The following is a 25,228-nucleotide window of genomic DNA, read 5'->3' on the forward strand; positions in this document are numbered from 1 at the left end:
AAGACTCAGTCCTGTATCCTCAGTGAGGCCCTGGATCCCACTCCGATGCCCATCCCATACGGGGAAATCTCGATCTATGAAGAAACCCTCAAATGCACTCCTGGACTCTCACGGAGGTCTCCATCCAGGAGAAGTGATGCCCTCCTCACGTAGGGCCCCATCCCTGGAACAGCCCAACTTCACAGTACTGCTGGGCAGCTTAGAGGGCCCCTGCCCAATGGCCAATGTCCTCGAGTCTGCCTGCTCCTACCCCTTTCCTTCATTTCACTGGCAAATCAGCCAGGGCTTTGGTGACTGCAGATGCAAATTCTGTGAAGGGTGCCTTCCCCCACCCTGTCCTGTCGCCTGCCCCTCCTTTGCAGCCCCGCTCCTCCACTCCCCACCCCCACCCAAGATCGGGAGGGAGCAGGGAACAGGCAGTGAGCACCTTCCCCGGGGCTGTGAGGGCTAGTCTCCTGGGAGACAGAGATAACACGGGTGAGAGACTAGCGCAGCTCAGGCTGGGTCTGACAGCTGGGCCTGAAAGAGGTGGGTCTGGAAGGGGTGAGAGCCCCGCCCACACAGACTCCTCCACCGGTCCCTTTATCAGCAGAGCGCCTCTTCTCTGCCCCTCGGAGGGATGGGAGAACTGGCCCCATCCAGGGAGGTGGGAAGCAGCTTTCACCGCCACCCACTCACCCAGAAGCAGAACTGCGGGACTTGAAGGGAGAGGGCACACACGTGCTCACATTCACACAGACGGATCCCACATGCGTCCCATGTGAACCGTCTCTCCTAGGCTCAACAAACACCTCAACAGTCATGTTCATTTACGGGCAGATGTTTGTTCGCTTCTTTATTCCTTAACTATTTAGTCAAATGTACCGTGTTTCAGCCACTGTGCTGGGTGCCTCGTGGACCTTCATTGTGCACACCACCCACTCCACGGTCATCAGAGTCACCCAGTCACGATCATACAGACACTGAAGGGTTAAGAGTGTGGGCTGCGTCCTGGGTTCAAATCCAAACTCCCCTAATAGGCTCTCTAATTTGTACCTCTCAAATTTTCCCTTTAAAATTGTGAAGATTTAAATGCATGTAAAACCCAGCACTGACCTGTATCAAATAAATGTTCACTGTTACTGTTGTGGTGGCTGTGGTTATAACTGGCTTTGCTGTCCTCCTATTGCTCCCCATCCGTGCCCCCGCTCCTGGGGCTGGGCTAGGTTGTGGGGAGGAGTCAGGGCATCGAGTCTAGCTACATCCCCCCTCCCCATCCCATATATGCCCCCCATCTAATACATGCCCTGCGGAAAGCAGCCTGGCTCTCAGAATAGGGAGCCTCCCTGCTTCACGCCATTAGAACCACTCTAATGATGAGCTCAGTGGGGGGGGGGGGGGGAGGGTATCCCTATTTCTTTTGTTTTGCTCAGTCCTCTGCTCTGCAGTTGGAACCAGAGACCTGACTTGTGGTCCCAGCGTTTATCCTGGCTCCGTATGTGGTCTTGGGCGAGTCATTCCCCTTTTTGGGGCCACAGGTTTGTACCTGAAAACTAAGCTAAATGCTGATCCTGGAGGGGCCACCCAACCCTTACTCCTGTGATCCTGTGATGCCTCAGGAAGACTCCTTCCCTCCTCCCCTAGCCTCTGCCTGCCCCGCCATCCCCCACCCTTTACACACACACCTGGCCTAGCCAGAATGAGGGGGCGAGTTGCCACTGTCGTCATGGGGACTAATCTCCGAGAAGGTCAGTGAGGCTCTGGTTCTGCCTTGGCCCGATTGGGGATTAGCGCTTGTGTACAACACCACCCTCCCCAACCCAGTGCCTCCACTCCCAGGTCCCCACACTTCACACAGACCCTGGGTGGCCTCCACACCCAGCAGTTCCAAGGCTGGGCAGAATCCACACGTGGACAGTGGGGCCAGGGGCAGCCGCTGCAGCTGTCTATCCAGCGGTAGCTGAGAGAGAAAGGGGGAAGAGATGAAGTCAGATCCACAGCCCTCACTCCTCACTGTGGCCTGAGCTTTACCCTTCTTCACCTTCTGCCCTTTACTGGGGCATTACGGGTGTCCACGAGATAGGAGTGTCACCTCCCCTCCCAGTCCTGGATCACAGATGCAGCTCAGGTAGAAGCCACCTCTTTCTCCTTTGCTGTGGGTAGCATTTCCCCATCCCGATGACATGGCTTGGGATGGAGGCTGTTTTCATACAGCTCCCCTTCCTCCACACACACACACACACACACACACACACACACACAGCACACACACAGTAGCTTCCATCCCTGGTTACCCTGACCTCTGACCCAACATCTTCAAATACCTCCATCTCTCTGGAGTGTACCTCCCTTGTTATCTCACATTGCCTCTTTGTGTCTCTGGCCTCTCTCCAGCTCTCACTTTCACAAGTCTGGGGTTGGGGTGGTGGTGGATACAGCCTCTCGGGACTCTGAAATCTTCCACGCCCGCTGGGCTGCACCCACAGTCCGTCCCTCGGTGATCCTGCTTGGATTCCCCCATCTCTTCTTGCGCATCCTTCTCTCCTCTCCCTTTCTCATCGGTGATTTCCCTGTTCCCCCTGCAGCCGCACTCCAAGTGCTCTTTCCTTTTTTCCACTTCCTCCATTACCTGTCCCTTCCCCCGCCCAGGGTGCTGACAGGGATGACAGGAAGCAGGCTCCGGCTTTGCGCAGGAAGGGGGAGGGGTGCCCCCCCTGCTTCGAACACCAGCTGCTAAGCACCCCCCTCCCCAAGCCCAGCACCTGCAGGCCTGCCTGGCGCCTGGAGACTCCACCCCTGGGTCGGCAGGGGAGGAGGGACCGGGAGGAAAGGCCAGATCCCAGCCACATCCAGGAAATGCGGGTCTTGGGGGGATGGGGAGGTGGAAGTCTGCGGACACCGTCCCCCCTCCCTGAAAGCAGGGGAAGAGACAGTGGCTCTCTGTCACAGGGGCAGACCCCAGTCCACTGGCGAAACACTGTATGTTGGGGGGGCGGGGTTCATTCCAAGGGGAGACCTTTCTGTCTTGTAGCCCTAGGGTCTGGAATCCCAGGGAGGGGGGAAGTGCTCTGAGCCACTTCCATCTATGACTGGGGGAGGGGAGAGGATGCCCACAAAGACAGAGGGAAGATGTGCCAGGGCCAGACCAGGCCCCTGACAGGCAGATCAATCAGTGCCAGGCAAGGAGCAGAGGGCTGGGCCCAGGACAGAAGCCTGGTCAGGGAGGCCAGGATGGGAGCCGCACACACCCAGCCCAGGACCCATGCATGGGCCTCCCCCCACCCTCTTGCCCAAGGGTTGCTGCACGTAGATCCAGCCTGCAGTCCGCCCTCTCCCCAGCCCTGCCTGGGTTCTGTCAGAGCCATCTCATCCCCTCCCCCTCCCTTTCTCTGTGCCAAGACTCAGCAGATCCTGTGGAACCTGCGGGTAGTTGGGTGAGGGGTGGCAGTGAAGTGGAGGGAAGGTAGAGGGGGAAAGCCAGCACCCCCAGGAACCTCCAAATTGGAGTGGGAAGGGACCGGCGACTCCTGACCCTCATTCCCATCCCCCTGGGAGCTTCCTCGGCCTAGATGTGTGGGGATACAGTCCCTCCTCATGATGTCTCCTAACCCTTAGGAGAAATTGGGGAGCTCTTTACTGTTGTCCAAGGAACCTTCCTTCCACCCCTGACCTACAACTAACCCCTCTCTCTGGGGCTGACTTAGCATCGACATCAGTTCTGGGGGAATGGAACGGAAGACACTGGGAATCAAGGACAGGGACTCAACTGACCCCAGGTCTGAGTTTTAGGTTCTGCAAGCAGGGGGTGGGGGGCTTAGCGCAATCTTTCTCTCTCCAGTCAGATCTTAACACTCTTAGTCACTGAAAAGGGGGCGGCCTGTTCTAGGTTTGGGTTGTAGCTAATGACCCAAGAACTCCCACCTAATCTGAGGGCCACTTAGACCCACCCCACCCCCAGCTGACTGAAACAAGAGACCTTGGGATTATGAAGTCTGGGAGAGGCGGCCAACTGCAGGGCCTGGCACCCCCAGCAGGCAAGGGCTACCAGACCCTGTGTTTGTCCTTCTCAGGCAATCTGTTCAGAAATGGGGAGACTGCAAGATGGGCCAAGGAGATGGCAGGGAGTGAACCCTCAGGATGTCAGCACCAAAGAGATGAGGAGGAATTGAACTTGATCCAATGTGACTCTAGCTCCCCCGACCCAGATTTTCCACACCTCATTGCTATTGCTCCAACTCCTTGCGAGACTCCAACTTCCCAGGCCAAGGGGCTCAAAATCATTGCTAAAAGCCCAGAAACCAGAAAATGGGGACTGGTGGGCCCCACATGAGAGGCCAGACTGATCTCCCTCTCCTTGTGCAAGTGGGAAAATCCGAGGAGAAGCCGGGAAATGACTTGCCCAAGACTACAGAAGTTGCTGGGACAGAGCCAGACTAGAAACCCGGGTTTCCACCTCCGGAAGAACGCCTAACCTGGCCCCCAGACCCCCTACGCCACCCGGCGGAGCTGGCTCGGCCGGCCCTCGTTATCCGGAATCGAAGCGGCCAGCCCTTGAGCCGTGGGCAGGGCAGGACAGGACAGGACAGGGCAGGGCGGGCGGGGCCGGATGGGAGCCGGATGTCCCCGGGGAGCGGCGCACAGCCTCTCCGACCCGTACGGCGGCGGCGGCGACAGGTGCCTGCGTGGCGATCGGCCCGGGCCCCCGGGCGGGTGCTGAGAGGCCGCCCCTGCCTCACGCGAGCCGAACGAACAAAACGCTCAGGTCCGGTTTGTGCGAGGGGCTCGTCGCGGGGCGGGAGCGGGGCGTCCAGGGCCTGGCTGTGGCCCTCGGCGGTCTCCTGGTCCTGGTCTTCGGCGAGCGCTGGGCTGTCCCGCGCTCGATGGCCGCCGCCCTCATCTGCGCGCATCTGCGGCTGACACGTCGGCGGCCGCGGCGGCCACTGCAGGTGCGCACCTGGCCCGCCCCTCCCTTCCTGGCCACCCTCCACCCGGCCCGGCCCGGCCCAGCTTGGTTTGGTCCCCAGCGCACGCCGCGGAGCTTGTGCGGGAGCCCCGGCTCAGCGCGCTTTATACGGCCTACCCAGTCCCCGCCCCTAGAGACACACACACGCGCGCGCACACACACACACACACACACACACTCGCACCTGTCCGGGCGCCCGTTTGCTCGGGGCAAATATTGACTCAGAGGAGGCGGAGCGCCCCCTCACCCCTCTCCCCGCCCCCGCCTAGGCTTCGGGGCTGGAGCTCCTCCGAGGCCTTGGCGGTGGGGGTGGAGGGGGGTGTCAGGGACCTGGGCGCCTCTGGAACAACACCAGATGTCACTTTTCCACCCACCTGCCTCGGGGAGGGTGTGGGGAGGAGCCGAGGACAGAGGCTACCAGGCGGAGGTTAGGGGGAGCGGGAGGTTGGGTGTCCTAGGGAAACTGGGGCATCCCCTGGCCTGGGGGATTCGGATTCACATTTAATAGGGTCTGTGGCCCGCGGCCTAGCGATGTGCTCCGTCCCCGTCCCAGCGTCAAATTCTTGACCTTCCTCGACGTGCCTCGATTTCCCTTCCTCTCAACCTCCGCAGAGTCCCGGGAGTCCGGCAGATGCTGAGTAAAAGCTAGCAGTGGAAAGGCCGAACCTCGGAGCTGGTGCGGCCGGGAAAGGGAAGGGATGGCCCCTTTTGCTCCGCGGCCACCTGCTGTGCAGACCAGGCCACACGGCTCTGCTGGGGTAAAAGCCGGCCAGAAACCACTCGGAGCGCCCTCCACTGGCCAGACCGCAGAAGTCTCGCCCAGCTGCCGAGTGAAGAGGAGAGACTCAACCTCCCAGCTCCGAGTCAGTGCGGTCCACCTTGTCCGCTTCCGCCGTCTGTGCCTCTCAGACTGCGCGCGAATTCTTGTCGCTTACGAGGAAATAAAGTCAAGGCAGATGTGTGTGTGGGGAGGGGAGCTAGATGCTTTACTGGGGGGTGATGGAGAAAAGGCCGGGAGGAATCTACAGATGCAAGTCGGAGGGGGTGGGCCCTTGCGTCTGCAAACAGTCGGCGGGGGGCGGTTCAAACGAGCCGGGCATCTCCGCTTGCTGCGGCCCCGGGGCCGCTGCCGGCAGCGACTCGGGACTCAGAATCCTGGAAGACAGAAAGCCCCAGGTAGGGGGAATGGAGGAGAAGCTTCCCGGCTCCCCCGCCCTCCCCTGCCGCCCCTCGCGCCCTCCAGCGGCCGCTGGCCCCGGCGCCCCCACCTGGGAACGCTGAGCGGCGGCAGGGCGATTATGCGTGGTCTGGAGGTGAGCACCACCTCCCCGCGGCTCGCCTCCACCAGGATGTTCTGGATCATGTTCTCCAGCAGCGCCTCCTGCAGGATAGCGAAAGCCGGGAGCCTGCGCGGAGGGAGGCGGGCACGCCGGGGTCAGCGCCGCCACCGACTTGCGCTGGGCTTCTCCGCTGGCCTCCTCTGTGCTGTACCGTTTGCCCCGAGCTTTAGGTGGATTCTCACTTAACTCCCCGCCCTCCCAACACTATGAAACATTCTTGTCCCAATGTTACAGACGTTCAAACCATGACTCAAAGAGACCAAGGTGCTAAATGTCATGCTGTTGGTACCGGAGAGGGATTCGAACTCAGACAATCCGGGTTCCCATCCCAAGACCAGGGCTGGGGGAAGGTTCTGAGCCATGAGACCGCACAGAAGGAGCTCCTAGGGAATCACACCGTGGACAGAAAGCCACAGAGCAGCCCCAGGAAACGGCAGTGCAAGAAGAGGTGGTACTTTGCTCCTGGCTCTAGAAAATCACTTAAGTGGCTTTGACGACTATAATCACCCTGCTGCAAGTGGTGTGATGGTAGATGTTAATAGTCTGCTCTTGGAGAAGAAAAACTAAAGCTCAAATCGCCATTCTGTACATAGCGCCCCTGAGGCCTTAAGCTTCTAGCAGCGCTGTCAATGAACAGCGGAGTTGGAAAGAGAAGCTGACACAGTTAGAGACCCAGCACACCACTGCCTCCTAGGACCCTTCTGCACTCAGCGCCTCCCCCCCCCCCCCCCCAACCCTCTCCTGGGCCTGGCTGCTCACCGGCTGATGGCCTCCTTCTCATCCTGCTCTTGCCTCTCCTTCAGTAAGGCCTTCATCTGCTGCTGCCACTGCCATTTCAGGGACTCCTGGGATGTGGGCTGCAGCAAGGGCTTCATCTCTGTCCAGGGCAGCTTCTCCCCCTTGTCTTCCCCCTCCTGCTCCCGTAGCTCCTCCTCGCCCGTCTCCTCCTCCTCTTCCGTCTCCTCCTCCTCCTGCTCTTCCTCCTCCAGCTCCTCCTCTTCTTCTTCCTCCTTCTCCTCCTCTTCTTCCCCCTCCTTACTCCCCAGCCTCCGTTTGTCCTCCTCCTCCTCCTCCTCCTCCTCGTCTTTGCTGAACTCCGAGCTCTTGGAGGATTGAGACAGGGCTGGTACCACGTGCAGGCTGCTGTTGTGGGCCATGAACCTGGCCGACTGCTCATTCCAGAACTGGCAGAAGTAAGGCATTTGTTCCACCAGGTTTTGGCCCACAGCCTCATGGAAGAGCTTGTCTTCCAGCAGGCCCCTGGATGGGCAGAGGAGGAGAAGGTCCTCACTGAGAGGCCTTGCAGTCCTCTGTGGGGGATTCTGGTTTCAGGGTTCCCCGAGGGGTGGTTCTTGACTACTGTGGCCACAAACAGGTGCTGGTGGGGGGCTGATCAGTTGCTCTTCCCGCCGTTCCTTCTTTAGAAAAAGACATCTCTGGTCCCCCTCCCCCTCGGATTCTTAAAGGTGATCATTATATGATAGTGGAAGAGCCAGGAGGTCAGAGGTATCCAGATGAGGGTAGGAGCCTTGGAAAACAGTGACCTAGCTCCAGACCCCATCTACCAGCTGCAACAAGGCAGAACTTGGGACCCAGCCCTGAGGATCCCTCCAGCCAGATCACCCTCCAGGAGAGCCTGGAGTAACCCGTGGAAGGATCTTGTGAAGTTCTATCTTTTAGGAAAGGAAGGGCTGGGACATGCGGGGTTTTGGGTGGACCCAGAGTTGACCGAACTCACAAGGAAGACAGAGGGGTGAGGGTTTTGGGGAGGGTGCTCACCTGATGATGGCAGAGAGGCAGTCAATCAGAAGCTGCTTCTCCTGCTTGGAGACACAGGCCCACTTGTCAGGGGATTCTTCCTTACCAGCCTCTGACTCCACCTTGGGGCACATCCTCTTTGGCAGCTCCCTGGGGGGCAGGCCGTAGCACTCTGAGTGGCCTGGGCAAGCCACCATGCTGGGGTCAGGGGCATGAGCAGTGATGGTGGCTGCCTGGTCATGAGGACATAGGTGAGCTTGCAGCAGCCTCTAGTCTTAACCCAAACATAATGCTGCTGCATTTTGGGAATTAAGTCCAACTCAGAGTCAGCACAGGACTTGGAGATGCTCCAAGGTGGAAAGGGAAGGGAGGAGGGGAGGCAGGGAGGCCTAGGTGGGTTCCCCGGGGGGCTCTGGCTCTCTGCCCCTCCTTGTAAGGGCCTGACAGTAATGGGGGCATCTTGGGCCCACCAGGGCCTCAGTAGTCCTGCTGATGGCTGCATGTGCCCCAAGCCCTCAGCAAGGGTTAGATCTGGGTAGCCCCTGTTCTGGAGTGTGTGGGGGAGGGGCGATGCAGAGAGCAGAGAAAGGAGACCCCTCCCTTCCTCCCTGAGAGTTCACCAGTGCAAGAAGTGGCGGGGAAAGTCAGAGAAGTAGCTGGCCAGGAAGTCATCGGTGGCATGGGCATGGGCAGTGAGGCCTAGGCAGAGCATGCCTGGTGACGGCGGCTGGGGGCATGGCCAGCACGTCTCCTCCTTCACCATCTTGAGGTTCCAGCTGGTCGGCTGGTTGAGATCCTGCTGGTTCTTGATGGGGGGCAGTGTCTTTGGCAAAGGGGAGGCATGGATAACAGGAGCTGGGGACTGCACTCCCAGCACTGATGGGTGCTTAGTCCCCCAACCAGGACTTTGGCGACACCTCTGGCATTTCACCCCCACCCATCGCTACTTTCATTCCTCCCTTCCAGGAGGCTGGATTGGGGGTTGGAAGTATCTCTGGGGAGCAAGCAAGGATCCTTTCAAGACATCCCAAGGAGATGGGCCTGGGTTTATGTCCTCACCTTGTACTTTCTCGCAGGCTCACAAGCTGTACAATATGCCCTTTTCTGTGGAAGCAAAGAGACCCTTGCTTAGGATACAAGAGGCCTGGAGGGATTCCCCTCGTCCTACCCTTCCTGCTGACCCACAGAGGGCCTGAAGTCAGTGCCACCACCTGCTGCCCTCTTGGTCCTGCACAACTCCCAGCTACACCCTCTTCCAGAACATTCCCCAGGGAAGCGCTGCCTACAGACAATGAAAATCTGGCTACCTCGCTAAAGGGAAGGAAAGGAGATGCCACCAAACAGTGCAGGCTGCTCCAACAGCACTTGTCCCTGGTGCCCAGGAACGCTCTGGTTTAGTGGGATGAGGAAACAGCCTCCCATATTAAGCCTTAATTCAGAAATCCCTTCTCCCATAGCCCTCAAAACATGATTTGCCTTCAGAGCTGGGCCAGAGCCTCAGAGGGGAGCAGTGCCTCCCTGGGGATTCATTGTGGAAGAAACAGGGGCGATCAAGGTGCAAGAGTGCCACCATGGGGAGGAGGAAGCAAGGTGGACATGTTGACTCATTTATTCCCAGTCCCTCTGCATAAATACTAATATTAGCCCATATTGAGTGGAGCCTTTCTGGGTACTAGGCACTGTTGTAGGTAATCTACAAGCATCAACTCATTTAATCCTCCCACCAATGCCACAAAGTGGATTATTTATTTGTGTTTTAAGAGTTTTAAAACTTTTCTTTTTAATCTTTTCTGTTTGTTTGCTTTTGGCCACCCTGCACAAAGGATCTCACTGGTTGGGGGATCTCACTTCCCCAACCAGGGACTGAACCTGGACCATCGCAGCGAAAGCCCAGAATCCTAACCATGCGTCCACCAGGGAATTCCCTTTTTAAACCTTCTTAATATGGAAAATTTCAAAGGTATACACAAGTGGACTTTGCTGGTGGTCCAGTGACTAAGACTTCATGCTCTCAATGTAGAGGGCCCGGGTTCAATACCTGGTCCGGGAACTAGACTCCAAATGCCACAAGTAAATATCCCATGTGCCACAAGGGAGATCAAAGATCTCGTGTGCCAGAACTAAGACCAGGTGCAGCCCAATAAATAAATAAAAATACATGTTATTAAAAAGTATACAGAAGTGCTGAGAATGCTACAAAGAGTTCTCCATTACCGCCAACCCAGCTTCAACAATTAGCAGTTCACGGCAGTCTTCTCATCTAGACTATGTTGAAGCCAATCTCAGATGTCATATGACTCCCATTATATAGTTGAGAGAACTAAAGAGGTTAAATAACTTGGCTAAGATCCATCAAAGCTGGAAAATTAAGCCAGACACTTGTTTCCAGAGCCTCCACCTGAAAACACTATGCCACCTTCCCTTCCACCAGAAGGCAGGCTCTGCCTGTTTCCCCCTGGATCCCCAGAGGCCAGCACCCAGTAGCCACTCATTAGTCTACATGAGGCAGGGAATGGTCAACCAGCTTTCTGTATCCACAGTTTCTTGGGAGGGGCTATGCTTAGTCTAATAAAAGAAATCTAATCTCTTATGTCAAGCTGGTCAGCTTTTAGGACTACCTTGGATCACCACCTCTGTCCCCTCTGTGGTGTTCAGAGCCCACTCTGCCCTCCTCACCTTCACTTTCCTATCTGTGATGGTGAACTCCACTTCCTGCCGCAGTTTCTCATCCTTCCACTCCTGCAGTTCCTTACGGTACTGCCTCAGGTGTTCCTGTTGGTACACCTGTGGCTCAGGACAAGGAGAGAGAAGACCAGGTCTGGAGGGCCTTGGCCTGGGCCTGTGCTGTGGGCCCCCCACTTTTCCAGATGTTGGCCCTTGGAAGAGGGGCCTTGGGGGGTATCTGAGGATCTCACAGACCACCGCACCCCCCCCCCCCAAGACTGGGAGCTGTGTGCCATCCCAGCTTCTCTCTGAGAGTGGTCCTACCTTGCATATCAGGTCCATGCTATAGAAGCTGGCATGCACTGAGGCCTTCAGGGTCACTATGAATGGGATTGTCTCTTCGGGAGCCACCTTTCCTTTCATAGGACTCACAGACACCTATTTATATTTGGGGAAGGAGTCTCTCTGGAGCCTCACAGGGATGGGATGGGACAAGATGGGATAGCACAGGATGGGATGGGGTGGGATGAAGTGGGGTGGGATGAAGTGGGGTGGGATGAAGTGGGATGGGGTGTGAGGGGATGGAGTAGGGATGGGATGGAGTAGGACGGAGTGGAATGAGATGGAATGGGATGGAGTGGGATGGGATGGAGTGAGATGAAGTGGGATGGAATAGAGTGGAATGGGGGGGATGGGATGGCGTGGAATGGGGTGGGATGGGATAGAGTGGGGTGGGATGGGATGGAGTGGGGTGGGGTGGGATGGAATGGGATAAGTCTAGAGGCCCTCTGAAGGTTCTGGTTCCCTGCAAACACAGGGAGCTCTCACCTCCCCAAAGTCTAGAGGCTTCAGCTGCCAGGCAAAGATAACTGTCTCGTTCTTGGAGATGTTGTTGAGGAATAGCAGGCGGCTGCACTTGCTCTGCACGGGAATGTTTCCCAGGGAGATATGTGACTGGGATAGGAGGACATTCTGTTGGTGGAGACAACACAACAGCAACTTTGGGAGGTGAAGAAGTACTAAGCCTAGCCATCAGTACCAGTCACAGGTGCTTTCAACAGGCCAGGTACCCTTGTAGGCAACTGACATGCATTTAATTCTCACAGTGGCCCAAGGATATGGGCACCACTATTGTCCCCACTTTATAGATGTTCAGAGAGTATAAATAATTTTCCAAAGGTCTCTAGGATAAACCCAGACAGTATTACTCTAAAGCCTATGGTTTTGACCACTAAAAATAGGCTTGAAAGGGCTGAGAAATCAGAATTTGCTTAGAAAAAGCAGAAGCAAGGCCAATATAATTTGAGTCTCTGAAGGGTAGTTGTGAACTAATAGGTGGTCAGCTGTTGGCATCTTCATCGGGCACAGAGCAGGAGTTGTGTGGTAGGGGCTTCTGGAAAGACAGGCCATGGAAGGGGGGATCCTGAGTGCCTCCAGAGCTGAGGCTGTCTGGCACTTTTCTGTGTCCCCAAAACTGTGTCCTCCATGGTATTCATCCTTCAGTAAGAGACCAAATAGGGAAGAAGGGGAAGAGTAGACAGGCAGATGTATTGGTGGATAGTAACTGGATGAGTGCATGGATGGCTGGATGGATGGATGGGTGGATAGATATGGGGATGAGTAAATGGGCATGTGGGTCAGTGGGGAAATACATGGACGGTGGATGGATGAATGTGGCAGGCCTCGAAACAGTGAGAAGTGTGTGAACTAAAGGTAGTGTTACTGACCCTAGGTATCTTTCAGCAAAATCCATCTAGATCCAAGGGAGAGGCTGTTCTGTATGAAGATAATGTCTCAGAGCCCTAGAATAGCTTCTTTCTACCCCTTCCAGTGCCCACCCCAAATGCCCGGCGGCGAGGGTGAATGGAGGCCCTGCAGCAGGTGGAGCGCCTTGAGCAGGAACACCTGTGGGCGCTAGGTGGCAGGGTAAGCCTCTCATGGAGCCGGTGCTGCATCCCAAACATGGAGGATCGGTTCCAGACTTCACCTCCATATCCCTCTCCTTTTTCAACTCTGTGTCATTTCCTTCTACCTCCTCGTCCAGCCGCGCCAGCCACCCTGGGCCCTCAGGCTCCACCTAGGCTTCAGGCCTTCCCAGCTCCCTTTGCCTTACCTGCCCAGGAACCATCAACCTTGAGTGGATGGCGCTGTTGTCCCACAAGGAGAGGCTGTGGGACGGGGCCGCGTCCCCCAGGACGTGGGGGTCGTAGCCCACTCCCTGGAAGCGGATGACGGCCGAGTTCCATCCCAGGATGTGTATGGGCACATCGACCTGGGAGGTTAGGAAGGTGGCTGCAGGCCCTGGTCAGAGCAAGGCCTGCTGGGGGGCGGCCACCTCCAAACCCCCACCCTGTGTGAGCCAGGGCTTCTGCTCACCGTGTAGGTCTTGGCCTCAATAGGCGAGAAGATCCAGAAGACCTGGGCAGTTGTCCCTGGCTGGATCTCCCCTTTGGGGTTGAGGCAGTAGAAGATGGGGTGATCAAAGTTTTTTTCCTGAACCTGTGACAGGATGTTGGTCTGGATCTCATATGTTACAGGCACCGAGCCACCATTATACAACTCATAAATCTGCAGGGGGAGGAATAGAGGAATCTTCACAGCTGATCAAGGCCACCACGCAGGGAGTCTGGGATTCTGTGTTCACTGTGGGAGGGTGGGTTGATCTCCGTGACGTCACCCTTACAGTCCCAGGGTTCCCCTAAAAACTTCTGATTTTCCTTCTGGCTGGATCATCCATGAAGTATACAACTGTATTTTCAGCCTGTAACATTTTAGTATAATATGTAATCTTTATATTATTTGCTCTCAACTTACCTAAGTCAAGTGTAAGGGGACCCTAATGCTTGTGTCCATAGTGTTGGAATTTAGGGAAACGTCCATGCACTCATCATCCGGACCCTTCATGGTTTTCTAGGCTCTCACTCTAATTACCTGGGAGGCTGCCACTTTCCACCTCTGCCATTAGAGGCAGTTATGCTTAAAGGCAGAAAAGGGAGCAGAAGGAAGGTATGAGGGCCCCCAAGACTAACCCCGAAGTTGGGGAGTCACAGAACGTCCTGCCTGAAACCAGAGGTCTTCTGGTCCAAGGCTCCATGTTAGAGATGAGAGAAAGAAGACAGTGAGAATAAAGAGCTTATCTGGATTTAGGTTCAGCCCCCTTATTTTTCTCAGCACCCACTCCTGAATGTACTTTTTTCCTGTAGCTTGGACTGCTGTCTGAGCTTCAGACCCGGTATCCAACTTCTATTTGATGACTCCTCCTTGTTGTTTCATAGGCATCTTACATTTGGCCAAGACCAAATTCTTTACAACCTATTCCTCCCCTAGTGTGTCTCATTTCAGCAAATGGCACCTACATACTCCCAGTAGTTCAAAGTAGAAATCAAATACATTTTCCTCCATCCCCTTCTCTTACTTTCCAGATATAATCCCCAGCAAGCCCCAGTGATTCTGTCTTTAAAATGTAGATTAAATCTGTTCATTCCCTCTGTTTCTGCTGCCTTCTTGCAGGTCCCAGCCATCATCTGTCATCATCTTATGAATGAAAGGAGTTGTGGAGTTCGGTTGGAGGTACAAGTTGGTCTTCTTCTTTGCCCATTTCCCACTGTCTGTATTCAGTGTCACAGGGAAGTGGTCTGGTCTCTCTGGAAAGCTCTCCAGGAAGCTTATGAGTCTTTGCTTGTCTTTTTGAGGGCCTGGGCTTCTGGGTGAGGCTTCTGGGAAGCCAGTGGGTAGAGGGGTTGTGTAAGGAAGTGAGCAGAGCCCGGGGCCATGAGACCCTCTCTCTGGTCTAGGAAGCCCTTTTATTTTGCTCCCGTCTGAGTGTCTGGAGGTCCCTGCCCAGAAACACAAGGGCATCTAAATGATTAGAAATTTCAGAGCTGTGAAATGTTTGGAAAAATTCTACATCTCCCTCTGGGAGATTGCCAGCATATGTTTTCAGAATGAAGGAACCTGGTTCCCTCCAATTAATAAAGACAATTCTGTAGCTACATGAGGATTCACTTTCTAGCATTTCAGCCTCTGGAAAGATGCCCTTTTTGGAGCAGTGATTTTCAAGATGTGACCGACAACCATTAGTAAGCAGGTGCACTGAAACCAGTTTATCAGGTCACATCTGGCATTTAAAAAGTGGAACAGAATACAAAAGAAAACATCAGAGCACTCAGCATGTAGTGGTATACATATTGATTTGTGATAGTTTTGTTTCGGTTGGATGTGAATGTGTGTATGAACTGGGTTTTCCAAAATATACTGTGGTTCATGGTCAAGCTTGAAAACCCTGTGTTAGAGGAAGGAACCCCCTGCTTCTGCATGAGAATGGGGCCTGGCAAAGGGCTTAGCACCAGTGCCTAGAAGCTGAAACCTCGCCTTGGGTCTCTCCCAGTTGCCCAATCTTGAGGTTCAACCTGCAACCCCACCTCTTTGAGCGAGGACAGGGGCCTTGTCATCCTGTCATGGGCTGATGCAGACACACAGAGAACAACACTTAAGCATCCTGGTGACCAGGACAACGTCGACCACTGACCTGCCTCGGGGGCAATGTGTCGCCGATGGGGACAGGGATGAACTGATGGCTGGTGGAGGTGAAGTGCACATACTTCTGCTCCAGCTTCACCGTCACACCTATGAAATTGAGCTGGAAATAGAAAGCCCATGAGTAGCATCCTTCCCTGGGAGGCACTGAAGTACCCAGTGGAGAGATGGGGACCCCAGTTCCCCAGGGAACGGTGCTCCCTGTGTTGCTCTCTAGGCTTTCCAGGACAGGACAAGGGTAGGACCTCACCAGGATCTCCCGGCCATGGGACACCTTGAAGAGCACCGGGAGGCGATCAGTGCCGATGAATAGATGGCTGGAAGGGAGGAGACAGTCCAGGATGACTTACTGAACCTTGGTGTGGGTGGAAGAACAAAGGGTCATGGCACGCTTGTGGCTTTGGGCTGGCTATGTGGAAATCCCTGAGCTGGGATGGGGCAAGAGGAAAATTAAACCTCCCTTGCAGGTAGGAAGGCAACACCTTCTCAGGGTGGTGGCCACTCAGGGTACCCTGGAGTCACACAGTGTAAGGCCAGGCTCCTCCAAGAGTTGGGGGAATGGAGGTCTTCAGGACTGGAAGGGCGGGGTGAGCAGTGGGGGCAGCACCTGTATTTGAGCTCTACCATCTGCTCTTGCCCGGGACTCAGGCTCCCAGTCTTGGGGCTGATGGAGAAGATGCAATTGTCTTGCACGCGCATCTGGTGCAGCTCCGTGCAATCAAACTCGGCCTGCTCTGCCCAGAGCTCCAGGTCGATCTGCTGGTCCCTCGGGAAGAGGAAGGCCCTGGGGGAGGGGTGCAAAGCAGAAGGGTGGAGGAGCCTCTCAGTCAGACCAGAGGCAGGAGCTCTGAGCCCCAGGTGGGATGCACGGAGGCCTCCTCTATTACCTCCCCCTCTTCTCCCCCACTAGGCAGGTTGTCCCATGCAAGGCTGAGCAAACACTGAGGTTGTGGATTCTCATTTCATAATGGCCCCCAAACATAGGAACAGAAGCAGTGACTAAATGGAGAATGGAAAATGGGGCTCCCATTGTGGGTACCAGGGGTCAAGGGGCTGCTTGTATATGTGGCCACTCTGAGCTTGGCAGTGACCCTGGAGTGGTCTGTGTGACAAACCACTTATGAAGGGCCATTTGAGGCACCTAGGAATGTGAGCAGCACCAACTAGGGGGTCCCAAGAAGACTGGCACTTTTGAGTCCAAAGCAAGGCTGGGCATAGAATCAGTGCCCCTGTGATGCCGGGTGCTCCAGTAAAGCAGATATTGCATTCTAAAAGGTGCCCAAATAAGTGACAAAGGGATCCCAAGATCATAATCTGAAAAGAAGGCTCCATCCACTCTCAGAGGGATGAACTGGCCTCAAACTGGGCAGAGTATATGAACAGAGAATAGCCAGAAGCGGGGAAAAATGGGCATCACACCTGAAAAGACTCAAGGAGAGTCAGGAAAATGCATATCAAAATTCCCTCAAATCAATCTTAAGTATTTTCACATCTGAATCGTGAAAAACAGTTACATTCGATGCTGGTAAGTTTAGGAAGGACAGACATCCTCAAATACAGGGAGAGAAGGAATTGCTCCCATCTTTTGTTGCAGGAATTTTGATAGCATCTTTTAGAATAGAAAGTGCATAGAATAGAAAATGCCCTTTGATTCAGAAATTCTATTTGGGGGAATTAACTTGCAGGGGTAAAAATGTAAGTATGCATGCAGGCAGGCACACACACATGCGCACACACACACACACACACACACAAGGATGTTTATTACAACTTTGTTAGTGATGGTAAAAAAAAAAAAAAAAAACCATTAAAAGGCACTGGGAACAACTAGTGTCATCTGAAAGGAGAGGTTTAAAAACACAAAGGCTTCCCCGACAGTCCAGTGGTTAAGACTCCACACTTCCAGTGCAAGGGACATGGGTTCAATCCTGGGTCGAGGAGCTAAGATCCCACATGCCATGTGGCATGGTCAGACAATTTAAAAAAATTTTAATACCAAGAATTAAAAAATTAACAAAACAAAATAGACATAAGGTCCTTTCATATTACGGGATATTATGCAACTATTAAAATGAATGAGTTACATCTCTATATACTGACCTTTATTGATCTAAAAATGAATATTACTGACATAAGGTTGGGTGACAATGTTATTGTTATAATGCTGAACATAGAGTAATACATGTAACATCATGCCATTATCGTAATAAAACATGGAAGAGTAACTGTGTCCGAGTGTCGGTGCCTTGTACCAGCACTGAGAGTGGAAGCACATGCCAAGCCCATCAGGGCCGACTGGAGAGGGAGCTGGAGGGGGGTGGTTCTTACTTTTCTTCCATCACCCTTGGGTCGTTGGACTTGTTACCATTACTTGTTACTTTCTTCTGTTTTTTATCTGCAGGATATTGATCCGTAGCAAAACTGGCGACCTTGCTACTTCAGGTTTGTCTGCAGTTTCCCTCTTGGCTCTACCCCCAACTCCCTCCAAATAATCCCTGCCAGTCCTCTGGTGTGGGCCCCCAGCTTGGGACTGTGGAAAGCTGCCAACCTGTCCCCCTGCCTCGAACCGCTAATCCTCCTCAGAAGGAGAAGCATTACATGCCCAGCAGAGGACTCCAAGGCCCTGCCCACATCCCTATCAATGTTACAGCCATGCAGTGCCTTTTTCTCTTACCCGTGTCTGCACCACGCCCTCTGTCTAGAAGGCTCTCCGAAGGCTCTCTGCCTCTGCTCCCTGGCCTACAGGTCTCGCTTTCTCCAGGAAGCGTTTCTGAGCTGTGCACACCCTTCCACCACTTCTAAACCCGAGGGAAGTAGCTCTTGACGCTGCACAAGGGTCTTTCACAGCATGTCACTCACCACGAACCACAAGGCCGGTCTGCCCACCGGGAGGGCAGGGCCTAGGCGAGTCCCCTTTTCTCTTCTGAGCTCTGGGCCTGAGGCCTGCACCTAGGAAGCCCCAGTCCACACTTGTCAATGGCTTAGTGGATGAATGAGGGAACAGATGACGTTAACCCATGCACCTGACGCCTGAGAGGGATCACCCTTTAAACGCACGGCCCAACATCTTCCCGGGCCAAGCTCAGAGGCAGCAGAGGAGGCTTGGTGGGGGCGCGGCAGCAGCATGGCTCCCAGCTCCCCCCTCCCCGATGCTCCCCCCAAACCCACTTGGGGTTCTCTGTCCTGCCTGCTGCTGCCTCCAGGCCAAGTCCACACTCCCCGTTTCTTACTGATCTTGGCAGGAATAAAACCTTCGGTCTGTTCCTTATGAGTTTAACAGAGACTCAGCTAGAATTTTTAAAAATAGCCTTCTAAGAAACTGAAAGGAAACACAACACCACAAAAAGCTGAGGCGAGTCAAGCGTTCCTAGGAAGGTTCCCTGCGTTTGGAATCTAGGAAGAAGCACGGACTGCCTTCCTGAACCTCAGACGATCTCCCGATGGACGGGCCCGGCTCAGTGGGCACTCTGCCTGGCTTTCCTCCTGCCCGATTTCCAGCCACCTGGACCCTCTCCACTGAGAGTGAGAGCTGGCGTGCTTCTGCACAAACACACATGCACACACAGTCCACCAAAATACACTGCTCCACACCAGGACACCGGCCAACGCCGCTTCTCCTGCCCCCACTCCCGAGCCCTGCAGGGCCTTGGCTCCTGGCCATTCAAACAGCTCAGTGAATGGCTGACGCAGCGCTCCAGGCAGGCCCCGGGCCTTCCCCACCAGGCCACAGCCTGCCAAGCTTCCCAGTCACTCAGGGCCAGGAGCCCTTAGTTACTCCAGTCCCAGCCCTTCTCAGACAGAAGCTGTTTAACGAACCAGCTCCCCCTCCTCCAACACAGGGAGGGACAGGAAAACCCAGAGAGCAAGGGGGGGCCACTGCACGGGGGACAATACAGCCCCCCCGTCTCACCCACATGCACCCCAAGGCTCTTGAGATCACAGATGCCTATGTCCACTCTCATCCACCCACTGCCACGCCCAGGCTGGGCCCCTGGCTCTCTTCCCACCGCCCCGCCCCCAAGTCTGACCCAGATGGGGACACTTCTTTCTCACCTCCGTCTAGCCAAGCAAAGTTGGAAGTCATCAAAAGGAAGTTTCCTGGGAAATGAAGGTGCGTGGCAGAGGCAGGGAGGAAAGAAAGAAACGGTGCTGGCACGGAGACAGGATGCTAACTGGGCACCAGTTCGGGGCCCCCGTGGGAGTTAAGCCAAGCACAGGAGGGGCCCAGCGTGGCGGACTCAGGTCTCCAGGCCTGGGCCCTGTGTGACCGGGAAGCGCAGCGGCTCCGTGTCCAGCCCGGACTCTTCCTGCAGCCCCACGTAGCTTTGCTCAGCTCAGCCTGACACTGGCGCTGCGGCAGCAGAGCCTGCCAGAGACCCTCAACTCGCCCCATGCAGGCCCGGCCCCCGCTGGCCTGGGACCCTGTCGGGGCTGCCCCAGCACCTAGCTCAGTGCTCAGGGCACCCTGTAGCTTCTTGCTGACTAGCCTGTGGAGGTGCGGGCTCTGGACCCGGACAGGTCTGGGTGGGAACTGGCTCTGCCTCTAACGGCTGAGAGCTCTTGCCTGAGTCAGCCTCCCATCTGTGAGACTGTCAGCGGAGGAGGATTTTTCACAGGGTTGGTGTGAAGCTCGGAGAAGAGGGGCCTAGTGGCCAGCTGTGGCGCATGTGTGGTGGCTACCTCTCACTCGCTGAGCTTTGACGTTGCCCCGGCCAGTCTCAGCAGTAAAGAATCTGCCTGCCAATGCAGGAGATGGGGGTTCAGTCCCTGGGTGGGGAAGATGTCCTGGAGAAGGAAATGGCAACTCGCTCTAGAATGCTGGTCTGGGAAATCCCATGGACAGAGGAACCTGGTGGGCTATAGACCATGGGATCGCAAAGGAGTCGGACACGACGAAGTGATTAAACAACTGCCAATCTCCATCAGGGTGAGTCTACCACTTCTGAGCCTATGGACGTGACAGCCAGATCTGATGTCCCGTTGGGCGACCCTAGTCCTACCCTGGCGTCTACATCCAATCAATGCGCGGGGTCAGGGGCACACTTCATGGACACCAGGTGGCCAGGGCTACAACGAGCCAGAGAACACCTCCAGCCCCTGTCCCCCAGTACCCCACTCCATACCAGTCCAGGGGCACCATGCCGCTGTTCTTCAGTGCCAGGAGCACCACGGAGGGCGGGGCATCTATCGGTGCTGCCCCAAAATTGAAATTGAGCTTCAGAGTGGTGAAGACAGGGGGGATCCGGCTGGTGCTGTGTGGAGCAGAGAAATGGTCTGGGACAGGGTTGGGGACAGGCTGGAGTCCTTCCAGGGGTGGCTGGCTTGGCACCCATCTCCCCACAGTGGGGAACTGGAGAATGTGGGACTCAGGCACAGGGGTGGGTCAGCATTTGAGACCTCAAGTGAATCTCAGCCTTCTCCAGGCCCCACCAGAGATGGGCAGACATTGGTTGGGGGGGGGTGTAGATAGGGAGTCCCTTCTTGGACAAGGCCTGGTGCTGGGGGCATGAGTGGAATATTGCTCCAAGAACATTCCCAGACAGGCTCTGCCTCTCCCCCAGGCCCACCTCACCTGTGCCGGGTGGGCACCTTGTAGGTGAGTTCCCAGGGGGTGGGATCACGCTCCAAGTAACTGTTGAGCAGGTCCAGGGAGAAGAGGTGCCACAGGTGTTTCCGGGTGATGCCCTCGGCGCTGCCCATGGAGCAGATATCCAGGATGGAGAGGAGGGGGTACACGGCCGTCAGGGACACGTGACACAGCTCCTGCTTCTCCCCAGCCTTGTTATCTGTAGGGGTATGGGAGAGAGGGGTGGGCTCACCTGCCAGCTCCCCTGGGGAGGGGAGTACACACTGTGGGTGCAGGGGTCCTGGGCAACCTGGCCCGGGACCCTAGCCAGGAGCAGACTCCAGGGACACTTCCAACAACAGCCAAACCTTATCTGATACTTTCTATGTGAACCAAGCACTGTCCTAAGCGCTTGGCAAACACCACTGTATTTAATGTGCATTGTTATTCATTTTCAACTTACTAATGGCTTTATTGAGATATAATCTATATACCATAAAATTAACCTTTTAAAAACATTTTTGAGGGGACTTCTCTGGCAGTCCAGTGATTAAGGTTCTGTGCTTCAACCGCAGGGGGCACCGGTTCGATTCCTGGTCAGGTTAATAGGAACTTACATGCCATGCAGTGCAGCCAAAAATATTAGAAAGTATTTTTTGGTTGCATCATGTGGCATGTGGGATCTTAGTTCCCCGACCAGGGATCGAACCGGGTGCCCCCTGCAGTGGAAGTGCAAAGCTTTAACCCCTGGACTGCCAGGGAAGTCCCCAAAATTAACCCTTTCAACACACACAATGCAGTGATTTTTTTTCGTATATTCACAGAGTTGCACAACCGTCATCACTGACTGTAGAACATTTTCAGGCTTCCCAAAACAAACCCAGTACTAAGTAGCTGTCACTCTCCATTCACCCCTCTCCCCACCCCTGGCAACCACTAATCTACTTTCTGCCTCTAGATTTTCCCATTTTGGGTATTTCACATAAACAGAATCATACAACGTGTGGCTTTTGGTGACTGGCTTCTTTCACTTGGCATAACGTTTTCGAGGTTTGCCCATGTGGTAACATGTATCTGTACTTTTTTTTTTTTTGCTAGTGCACCATTATTATCCCCATTTTACTGATGTGGAAACTGAGGCATAGGGAAGTTAAACAACTTTGCTGAGGTTACACGGCTAGTAAGTGCTGGGGCCAGGATCCAGTTCCAGGGAGCCCACACTCTCAGCCACTCACTCTCCTGTGCTCCCCTGACTGTGCTGTCCTGGACTCCCACCAGGTGGCCCCGGCGCAGGCTGGCAACAACCTGGTTTTATGAGGGAGGAAGCTGAGACCCAAGGCAGCTGAGGAGTTACCTGAGATCCCTCAGTAGGTAAACACAGTGCCCAACTCTTCACACCGAGTCCTCCACAGCTCAGGCACGCATATGTGGACACCCACACTGACAGGTGTGGTTGGTATGAGGCATGTACACTAGACACCCAAAAGCACATCCTAGCATGTTCACATCCATCCTGCCAGCTCTGTCTGGACTCTTGGCATCCTCCCATCCCAAGTCCTGCTCACACAGCCCCCCGCCTTTCCTCCCTGGCCCTGACACCCCTGCCAGATGGCCCAGGTACCTCTGTGGGAGACGAGAGCATAACTGATGGTCCAGGAGTACTGGGACCGGTGTTTGGGACAGGCAGTCAGGCAGATGGTGTCCTGGGACCGGGGCGGCATGCTCCCCTCTGTGCGGTCCAGCTGCAGAGCTGCTCGGGGCGGCCGGGTGGGGTCAGAGGCAGCCGGGTGGGGTCGAAGCAGAGGAGGGCCCCAGCGCAGCCCAGAGAGGCCCAGCCTTGCCTCTCACCAGTCCCCGCCACTCTCCCCTGGGCCAGCAGAGCTCTGATTAGAGAGCAGGCTCTGATCCAAGAAATGGGGAGCAGAGAGCTTCCTCCAGACCAAGACAGTGGGGACCAGTCTTGGGGTCACTGGCACCTGCTAAGCACTTTGCTCCACCCAACTGCCCTGGGAGGTAGGCACCACCAGTAGCCCCATTTTACAGATGAGGGAACTGAGGCTCGGAGAGGACAATCACCCTCCAACCCCACACATCTAGCAAGTGGAAGCACCAAGTTTCAAGCCCTGTCCCCAGACCATGGTCCAGTTAACCAGTGTGAACCCATGCCCCTCTCTCCTGCCTGAGTACCGAGGGGCCCGTTCCCGACAGCCTCGGGGTGGCTCTGCTGCAGGAAGAGGCAGTAGTGGAGGGTGCAGTTGCCGTCGTTCAGGAGCACCAGCATCCTGGTCTGCCTGCCATTCACCAGCATGTTCCCAAAGTCCAGCTCCTTCTCCTGTGCCTGAGGGCCAGAGTCAGCCAGGCCAGGGTGGGGGACCCCCCAGGCCCCCCCACTGTTGCCCCCCACTTCAGCCTCAGAGGGTCCCCAAAGAGCAGATCCAGCGGGGAGTGCCAGGAGGCCAGAAGACTGCCTTCGTGGGGTCCGGCACTCTGGGGCCTTCCCTCCCACCTGGGCCCCGCCCCTCCTCCCCTCCCCCTCCCCGCACCCGCCAGGCAGCACCCACTCACGGACAGGCTGCTGGTGATGCCCGTGCCCACCAGCCGGAGCACGTAGTGGGTGGTGGTGGAGGGCTTGGTGTTTGGGGGCAGGCCGGCTTCCCAGACCCACATCCCCACTCGGAACAGGTACTTGGTCTCCTCCAGAGGGCTGAAGGTCCAGGTCAGCGTCTGGGGTCACAGACATTATCCCTATGGGGGGGGTCTCTGGGAACCCCCGCGCAGCTCTTGGATGCCTGAGGTTCCACTGCAGAACATCAAGCTATGGAAAACCTTTCTGAGTGTCTCCCTGAGCCAGCCACTTACACACACTGTGTACTCTGTCATCTCCCTCGGGCCTTCATTCACTTATCCCCAGAAGTAAGTGGTATTATTTTAGTGTCTCGTTGTCTGATGAGAAACTAGAGATGCAGAGAAGCAGGGTAACTCTCCCAAGGTCACACAGCTGACGAGGGCACGTGGTGGGAGCTGGGGATGTGAACTTCTGAGGCTGGACTCCAGAGTCTGTGTGGTCTCTTGCCTTACAGAGTACTACCCCCGGGCTCTAACAGACAGTGTATGTTGGTGGTTCTCAGCTCAAGCTTGGCCTCCTTGACTAGGAGACCCTAAACCAGGGCTGGGGCTCTGCTAGTTTGGGTCTCACCTGTGCCCCCCACACAAGGACCTACCGCTTTGACCTCCAGAAGCTCCCTTCCTCACTCCTTAATGACAGCCACCCATTAGCCCCAAATCCAGGTGCTCCGCACCACCTCGCAGCTTTGGGGGACCGAGGATGGAGGATGGACTTGCCCCTGGGCACTGACACCAGAAACCCGGGTTTAAGTCCCAGCTCTGCACCTCTTAATTCACAGTCTTAGTAAATGGTTTCCTCCCAACCCAAGTCTCAATTCTTCTTTGTAAAATGGGGGTGAAGATGATGGTAACAGTCATACCTACGCATAAGGCTGGAAGAAATGACTGTGGCTTGGATGGAGGGGTGAGCCTGGCCCCAGAGAGACATGAGTAAGAGATGATGGTGAAGGTGAGGATGATGGGTATCCTTCCCTCCCGCTCTTGGCAAGGCACTCACAAGGCTCTCGTTGGGCTGGATAATCCCTCTGGCGGGCTGGACAGCCAGCATCTTTCGGTGCTGCTGAGAGACCCTCCACTCAAATTCCAGGGGCAGACGGGAGGGGTTTCGGAAGGTGAAGAGGCTGGTGGAGGAGCAACCCACCCAGGTGGGCTTGAAAAAGACGCTTTTATGGGTGTCCAGCTTCAGCTGCAGCGGCTCCTCACGGCTCTGCATGGTCACTTCCTGGGGCCAGTGAAGGGAGGACAGTGCCCTGACATCGCCCTGAGGCCCTGGCTCCCCCAAAGATCACGGGTGGGCAGCTTTTCTCCCTCGGAGAGAGCAGCAAAAGCTGCTCCACCCTGGGCCCTGGGTACGGGCAGGTTCTGTTAAAGGCAGAGTACATACGCAGTGACTGAACAGGAGATGGTTCTTGAAAAGAAGTTAGGGACCGAAAAAGGATGTACAGACCATTTCATTGGCCAGACGTGAGTCTAAAAACCTCGGACCCTTTCCCTGGCCCAGCCCCAAACACCCTTCTACCATCTGTAGTCATGAGTCTTGGGTTGCCCTTACTCCTTCCTTGGGGATCCTTGCACCCCTTTTTCTTGCTCCGGATCCTATAAGTGGACAGGCAGAGTCCTGGGCAGAGCCGTTCCCAGACATGGCCCAGGGATCCTCTCCCTGCCGTGCCATTGCCTGGACCGGGAGCACCCCCTGAGCTATTTTAGGGGAGCTTTAAAGGCCAGTCCCAGAATGCGGCTTTGAAAAGGGAAGTGCCAGACTCTGGCCCCCTGCCAAGGATCCAGTCCCTACTCCCA

The 25,228-nt window shown here is 55.5% G+C and overlaps 1 protein-coding gene and 1 long non-coding RNA gene across 13 annotated transcripts in view; one reads left to right on the forward strand and one right to left on the reverse strand.

Annotated features, from left to right (window-relative positions):
- Positions 1-4,834: 4,834 nt before the first annotated feature.
- Positions 4,835-5,902, forward strand: LOC139032187 (uncharacterized). The gene is made up of 2 exons (XR_011484704.1): positions 4,835-4,925; positions 5,555-5,902. It is a non-coding gene; the product is annotated as an uncharacterized lncRNA (long non-coding RNA).
- A 5-nt stretch (positions 5,903-5,907) lies between these two features.
- CFAP65 (cilia and flagella associated protein 65) overlaps positions 5,908-25,228 on the reverse strand; it is a 39,067-nt gene continuing 19,746 nt past the window's right edge. For 7 of the 12 annotated variants that reach the window (XM_070458659.1, XM_070458653.1, XM_070458660.1 and 4 more), the window contains 20 exons: positions 24,429-24,653; positions 23,372-23,530; positions 22,994-23,144; positions 22,428-22,556; positions 20,813-21,026; positions 20,364-20,492; positions 15,848-16,024; positions 15,491-15,557; positions 15,233-15,343; positions 13,081-13,272; positions 12,818-12,976; positions 11,533-11,676; positions 11,029-11,142; positions 10,717-10,824; positions 9,100-9,144; positions 8,661-8,863; positions 8,062-8,190; positions 7,042-7,542; positions 6,211-6,348; positions 5,908-6,097 (listed from right to left, as the gene is read on the reverse strand). In XM_070458659.1, coding sequence (XP_070314760.1) covers positions 5,965-6,097; positions 6,211-6,348; positions 7,042-7,542; positions 8,062-8,190; positions 8,661-8,863; positions 9,100-9,144; positions 10,717-10,824; positions 11,029-11,142; positions 11,533-11,676; positions 12,818-12,976; positions 13,081-13,272; positions 15,233-15,343; positions 15,491-15,557; positions 15,848-16,024; positions 20,364-20,492; positions 20,813-21,026; positions 22,428-22,556; positions 22,994-23,144; positions 23,372-23,530; positions 24,429-24,653 — 3,228 coding nt within the window. In that variant the 3' untranslated portion in view covers positions 5,908-5,964. Of the gene's footprint in view, positions 6,098-6,210; positions 6,349-7,041; positions 7,543-8,061; positions 8,191-8,660; positions 8,864-9,099; positions 9,145-10,716; positions 10,825-11,028; positions 11,143-11,532; positions 11,677-12,817; positions 12,977-13,080; positions 13,273-15,232; positions 15,344-15,490; positions 15,596-15,847; positions 16,025-20,363; positions 20,493-20,812; positions 21,027-22,427; positions 22,557-22,993; positions 23,145-23,371; positions 23,531-24,428; positions 24,654-25,228 lie in introns of those variants that run through there. The other 5 variants (XM_070458656.1, XM_070458654.1, XM_070458661.1 and 2 more) reach the window with 5 other exon arrangements.

The sequence above is a fragment of the Odocoileus virginianus genome, chromosome 30 (assembly GCF_023699985.2).
Source record: "Odocoileus virginianus isolate 20LAN1187 ecotype Illinois chromosome 30, Ovbor_1.2, whole genome shotgun sequence".
Lineage (NCBI taxonomy): Eukaryota > Metazoa > Chordata > Mammalia > Artiodactyla > Cervidae > Odocoileus > Odocoileus virginianus.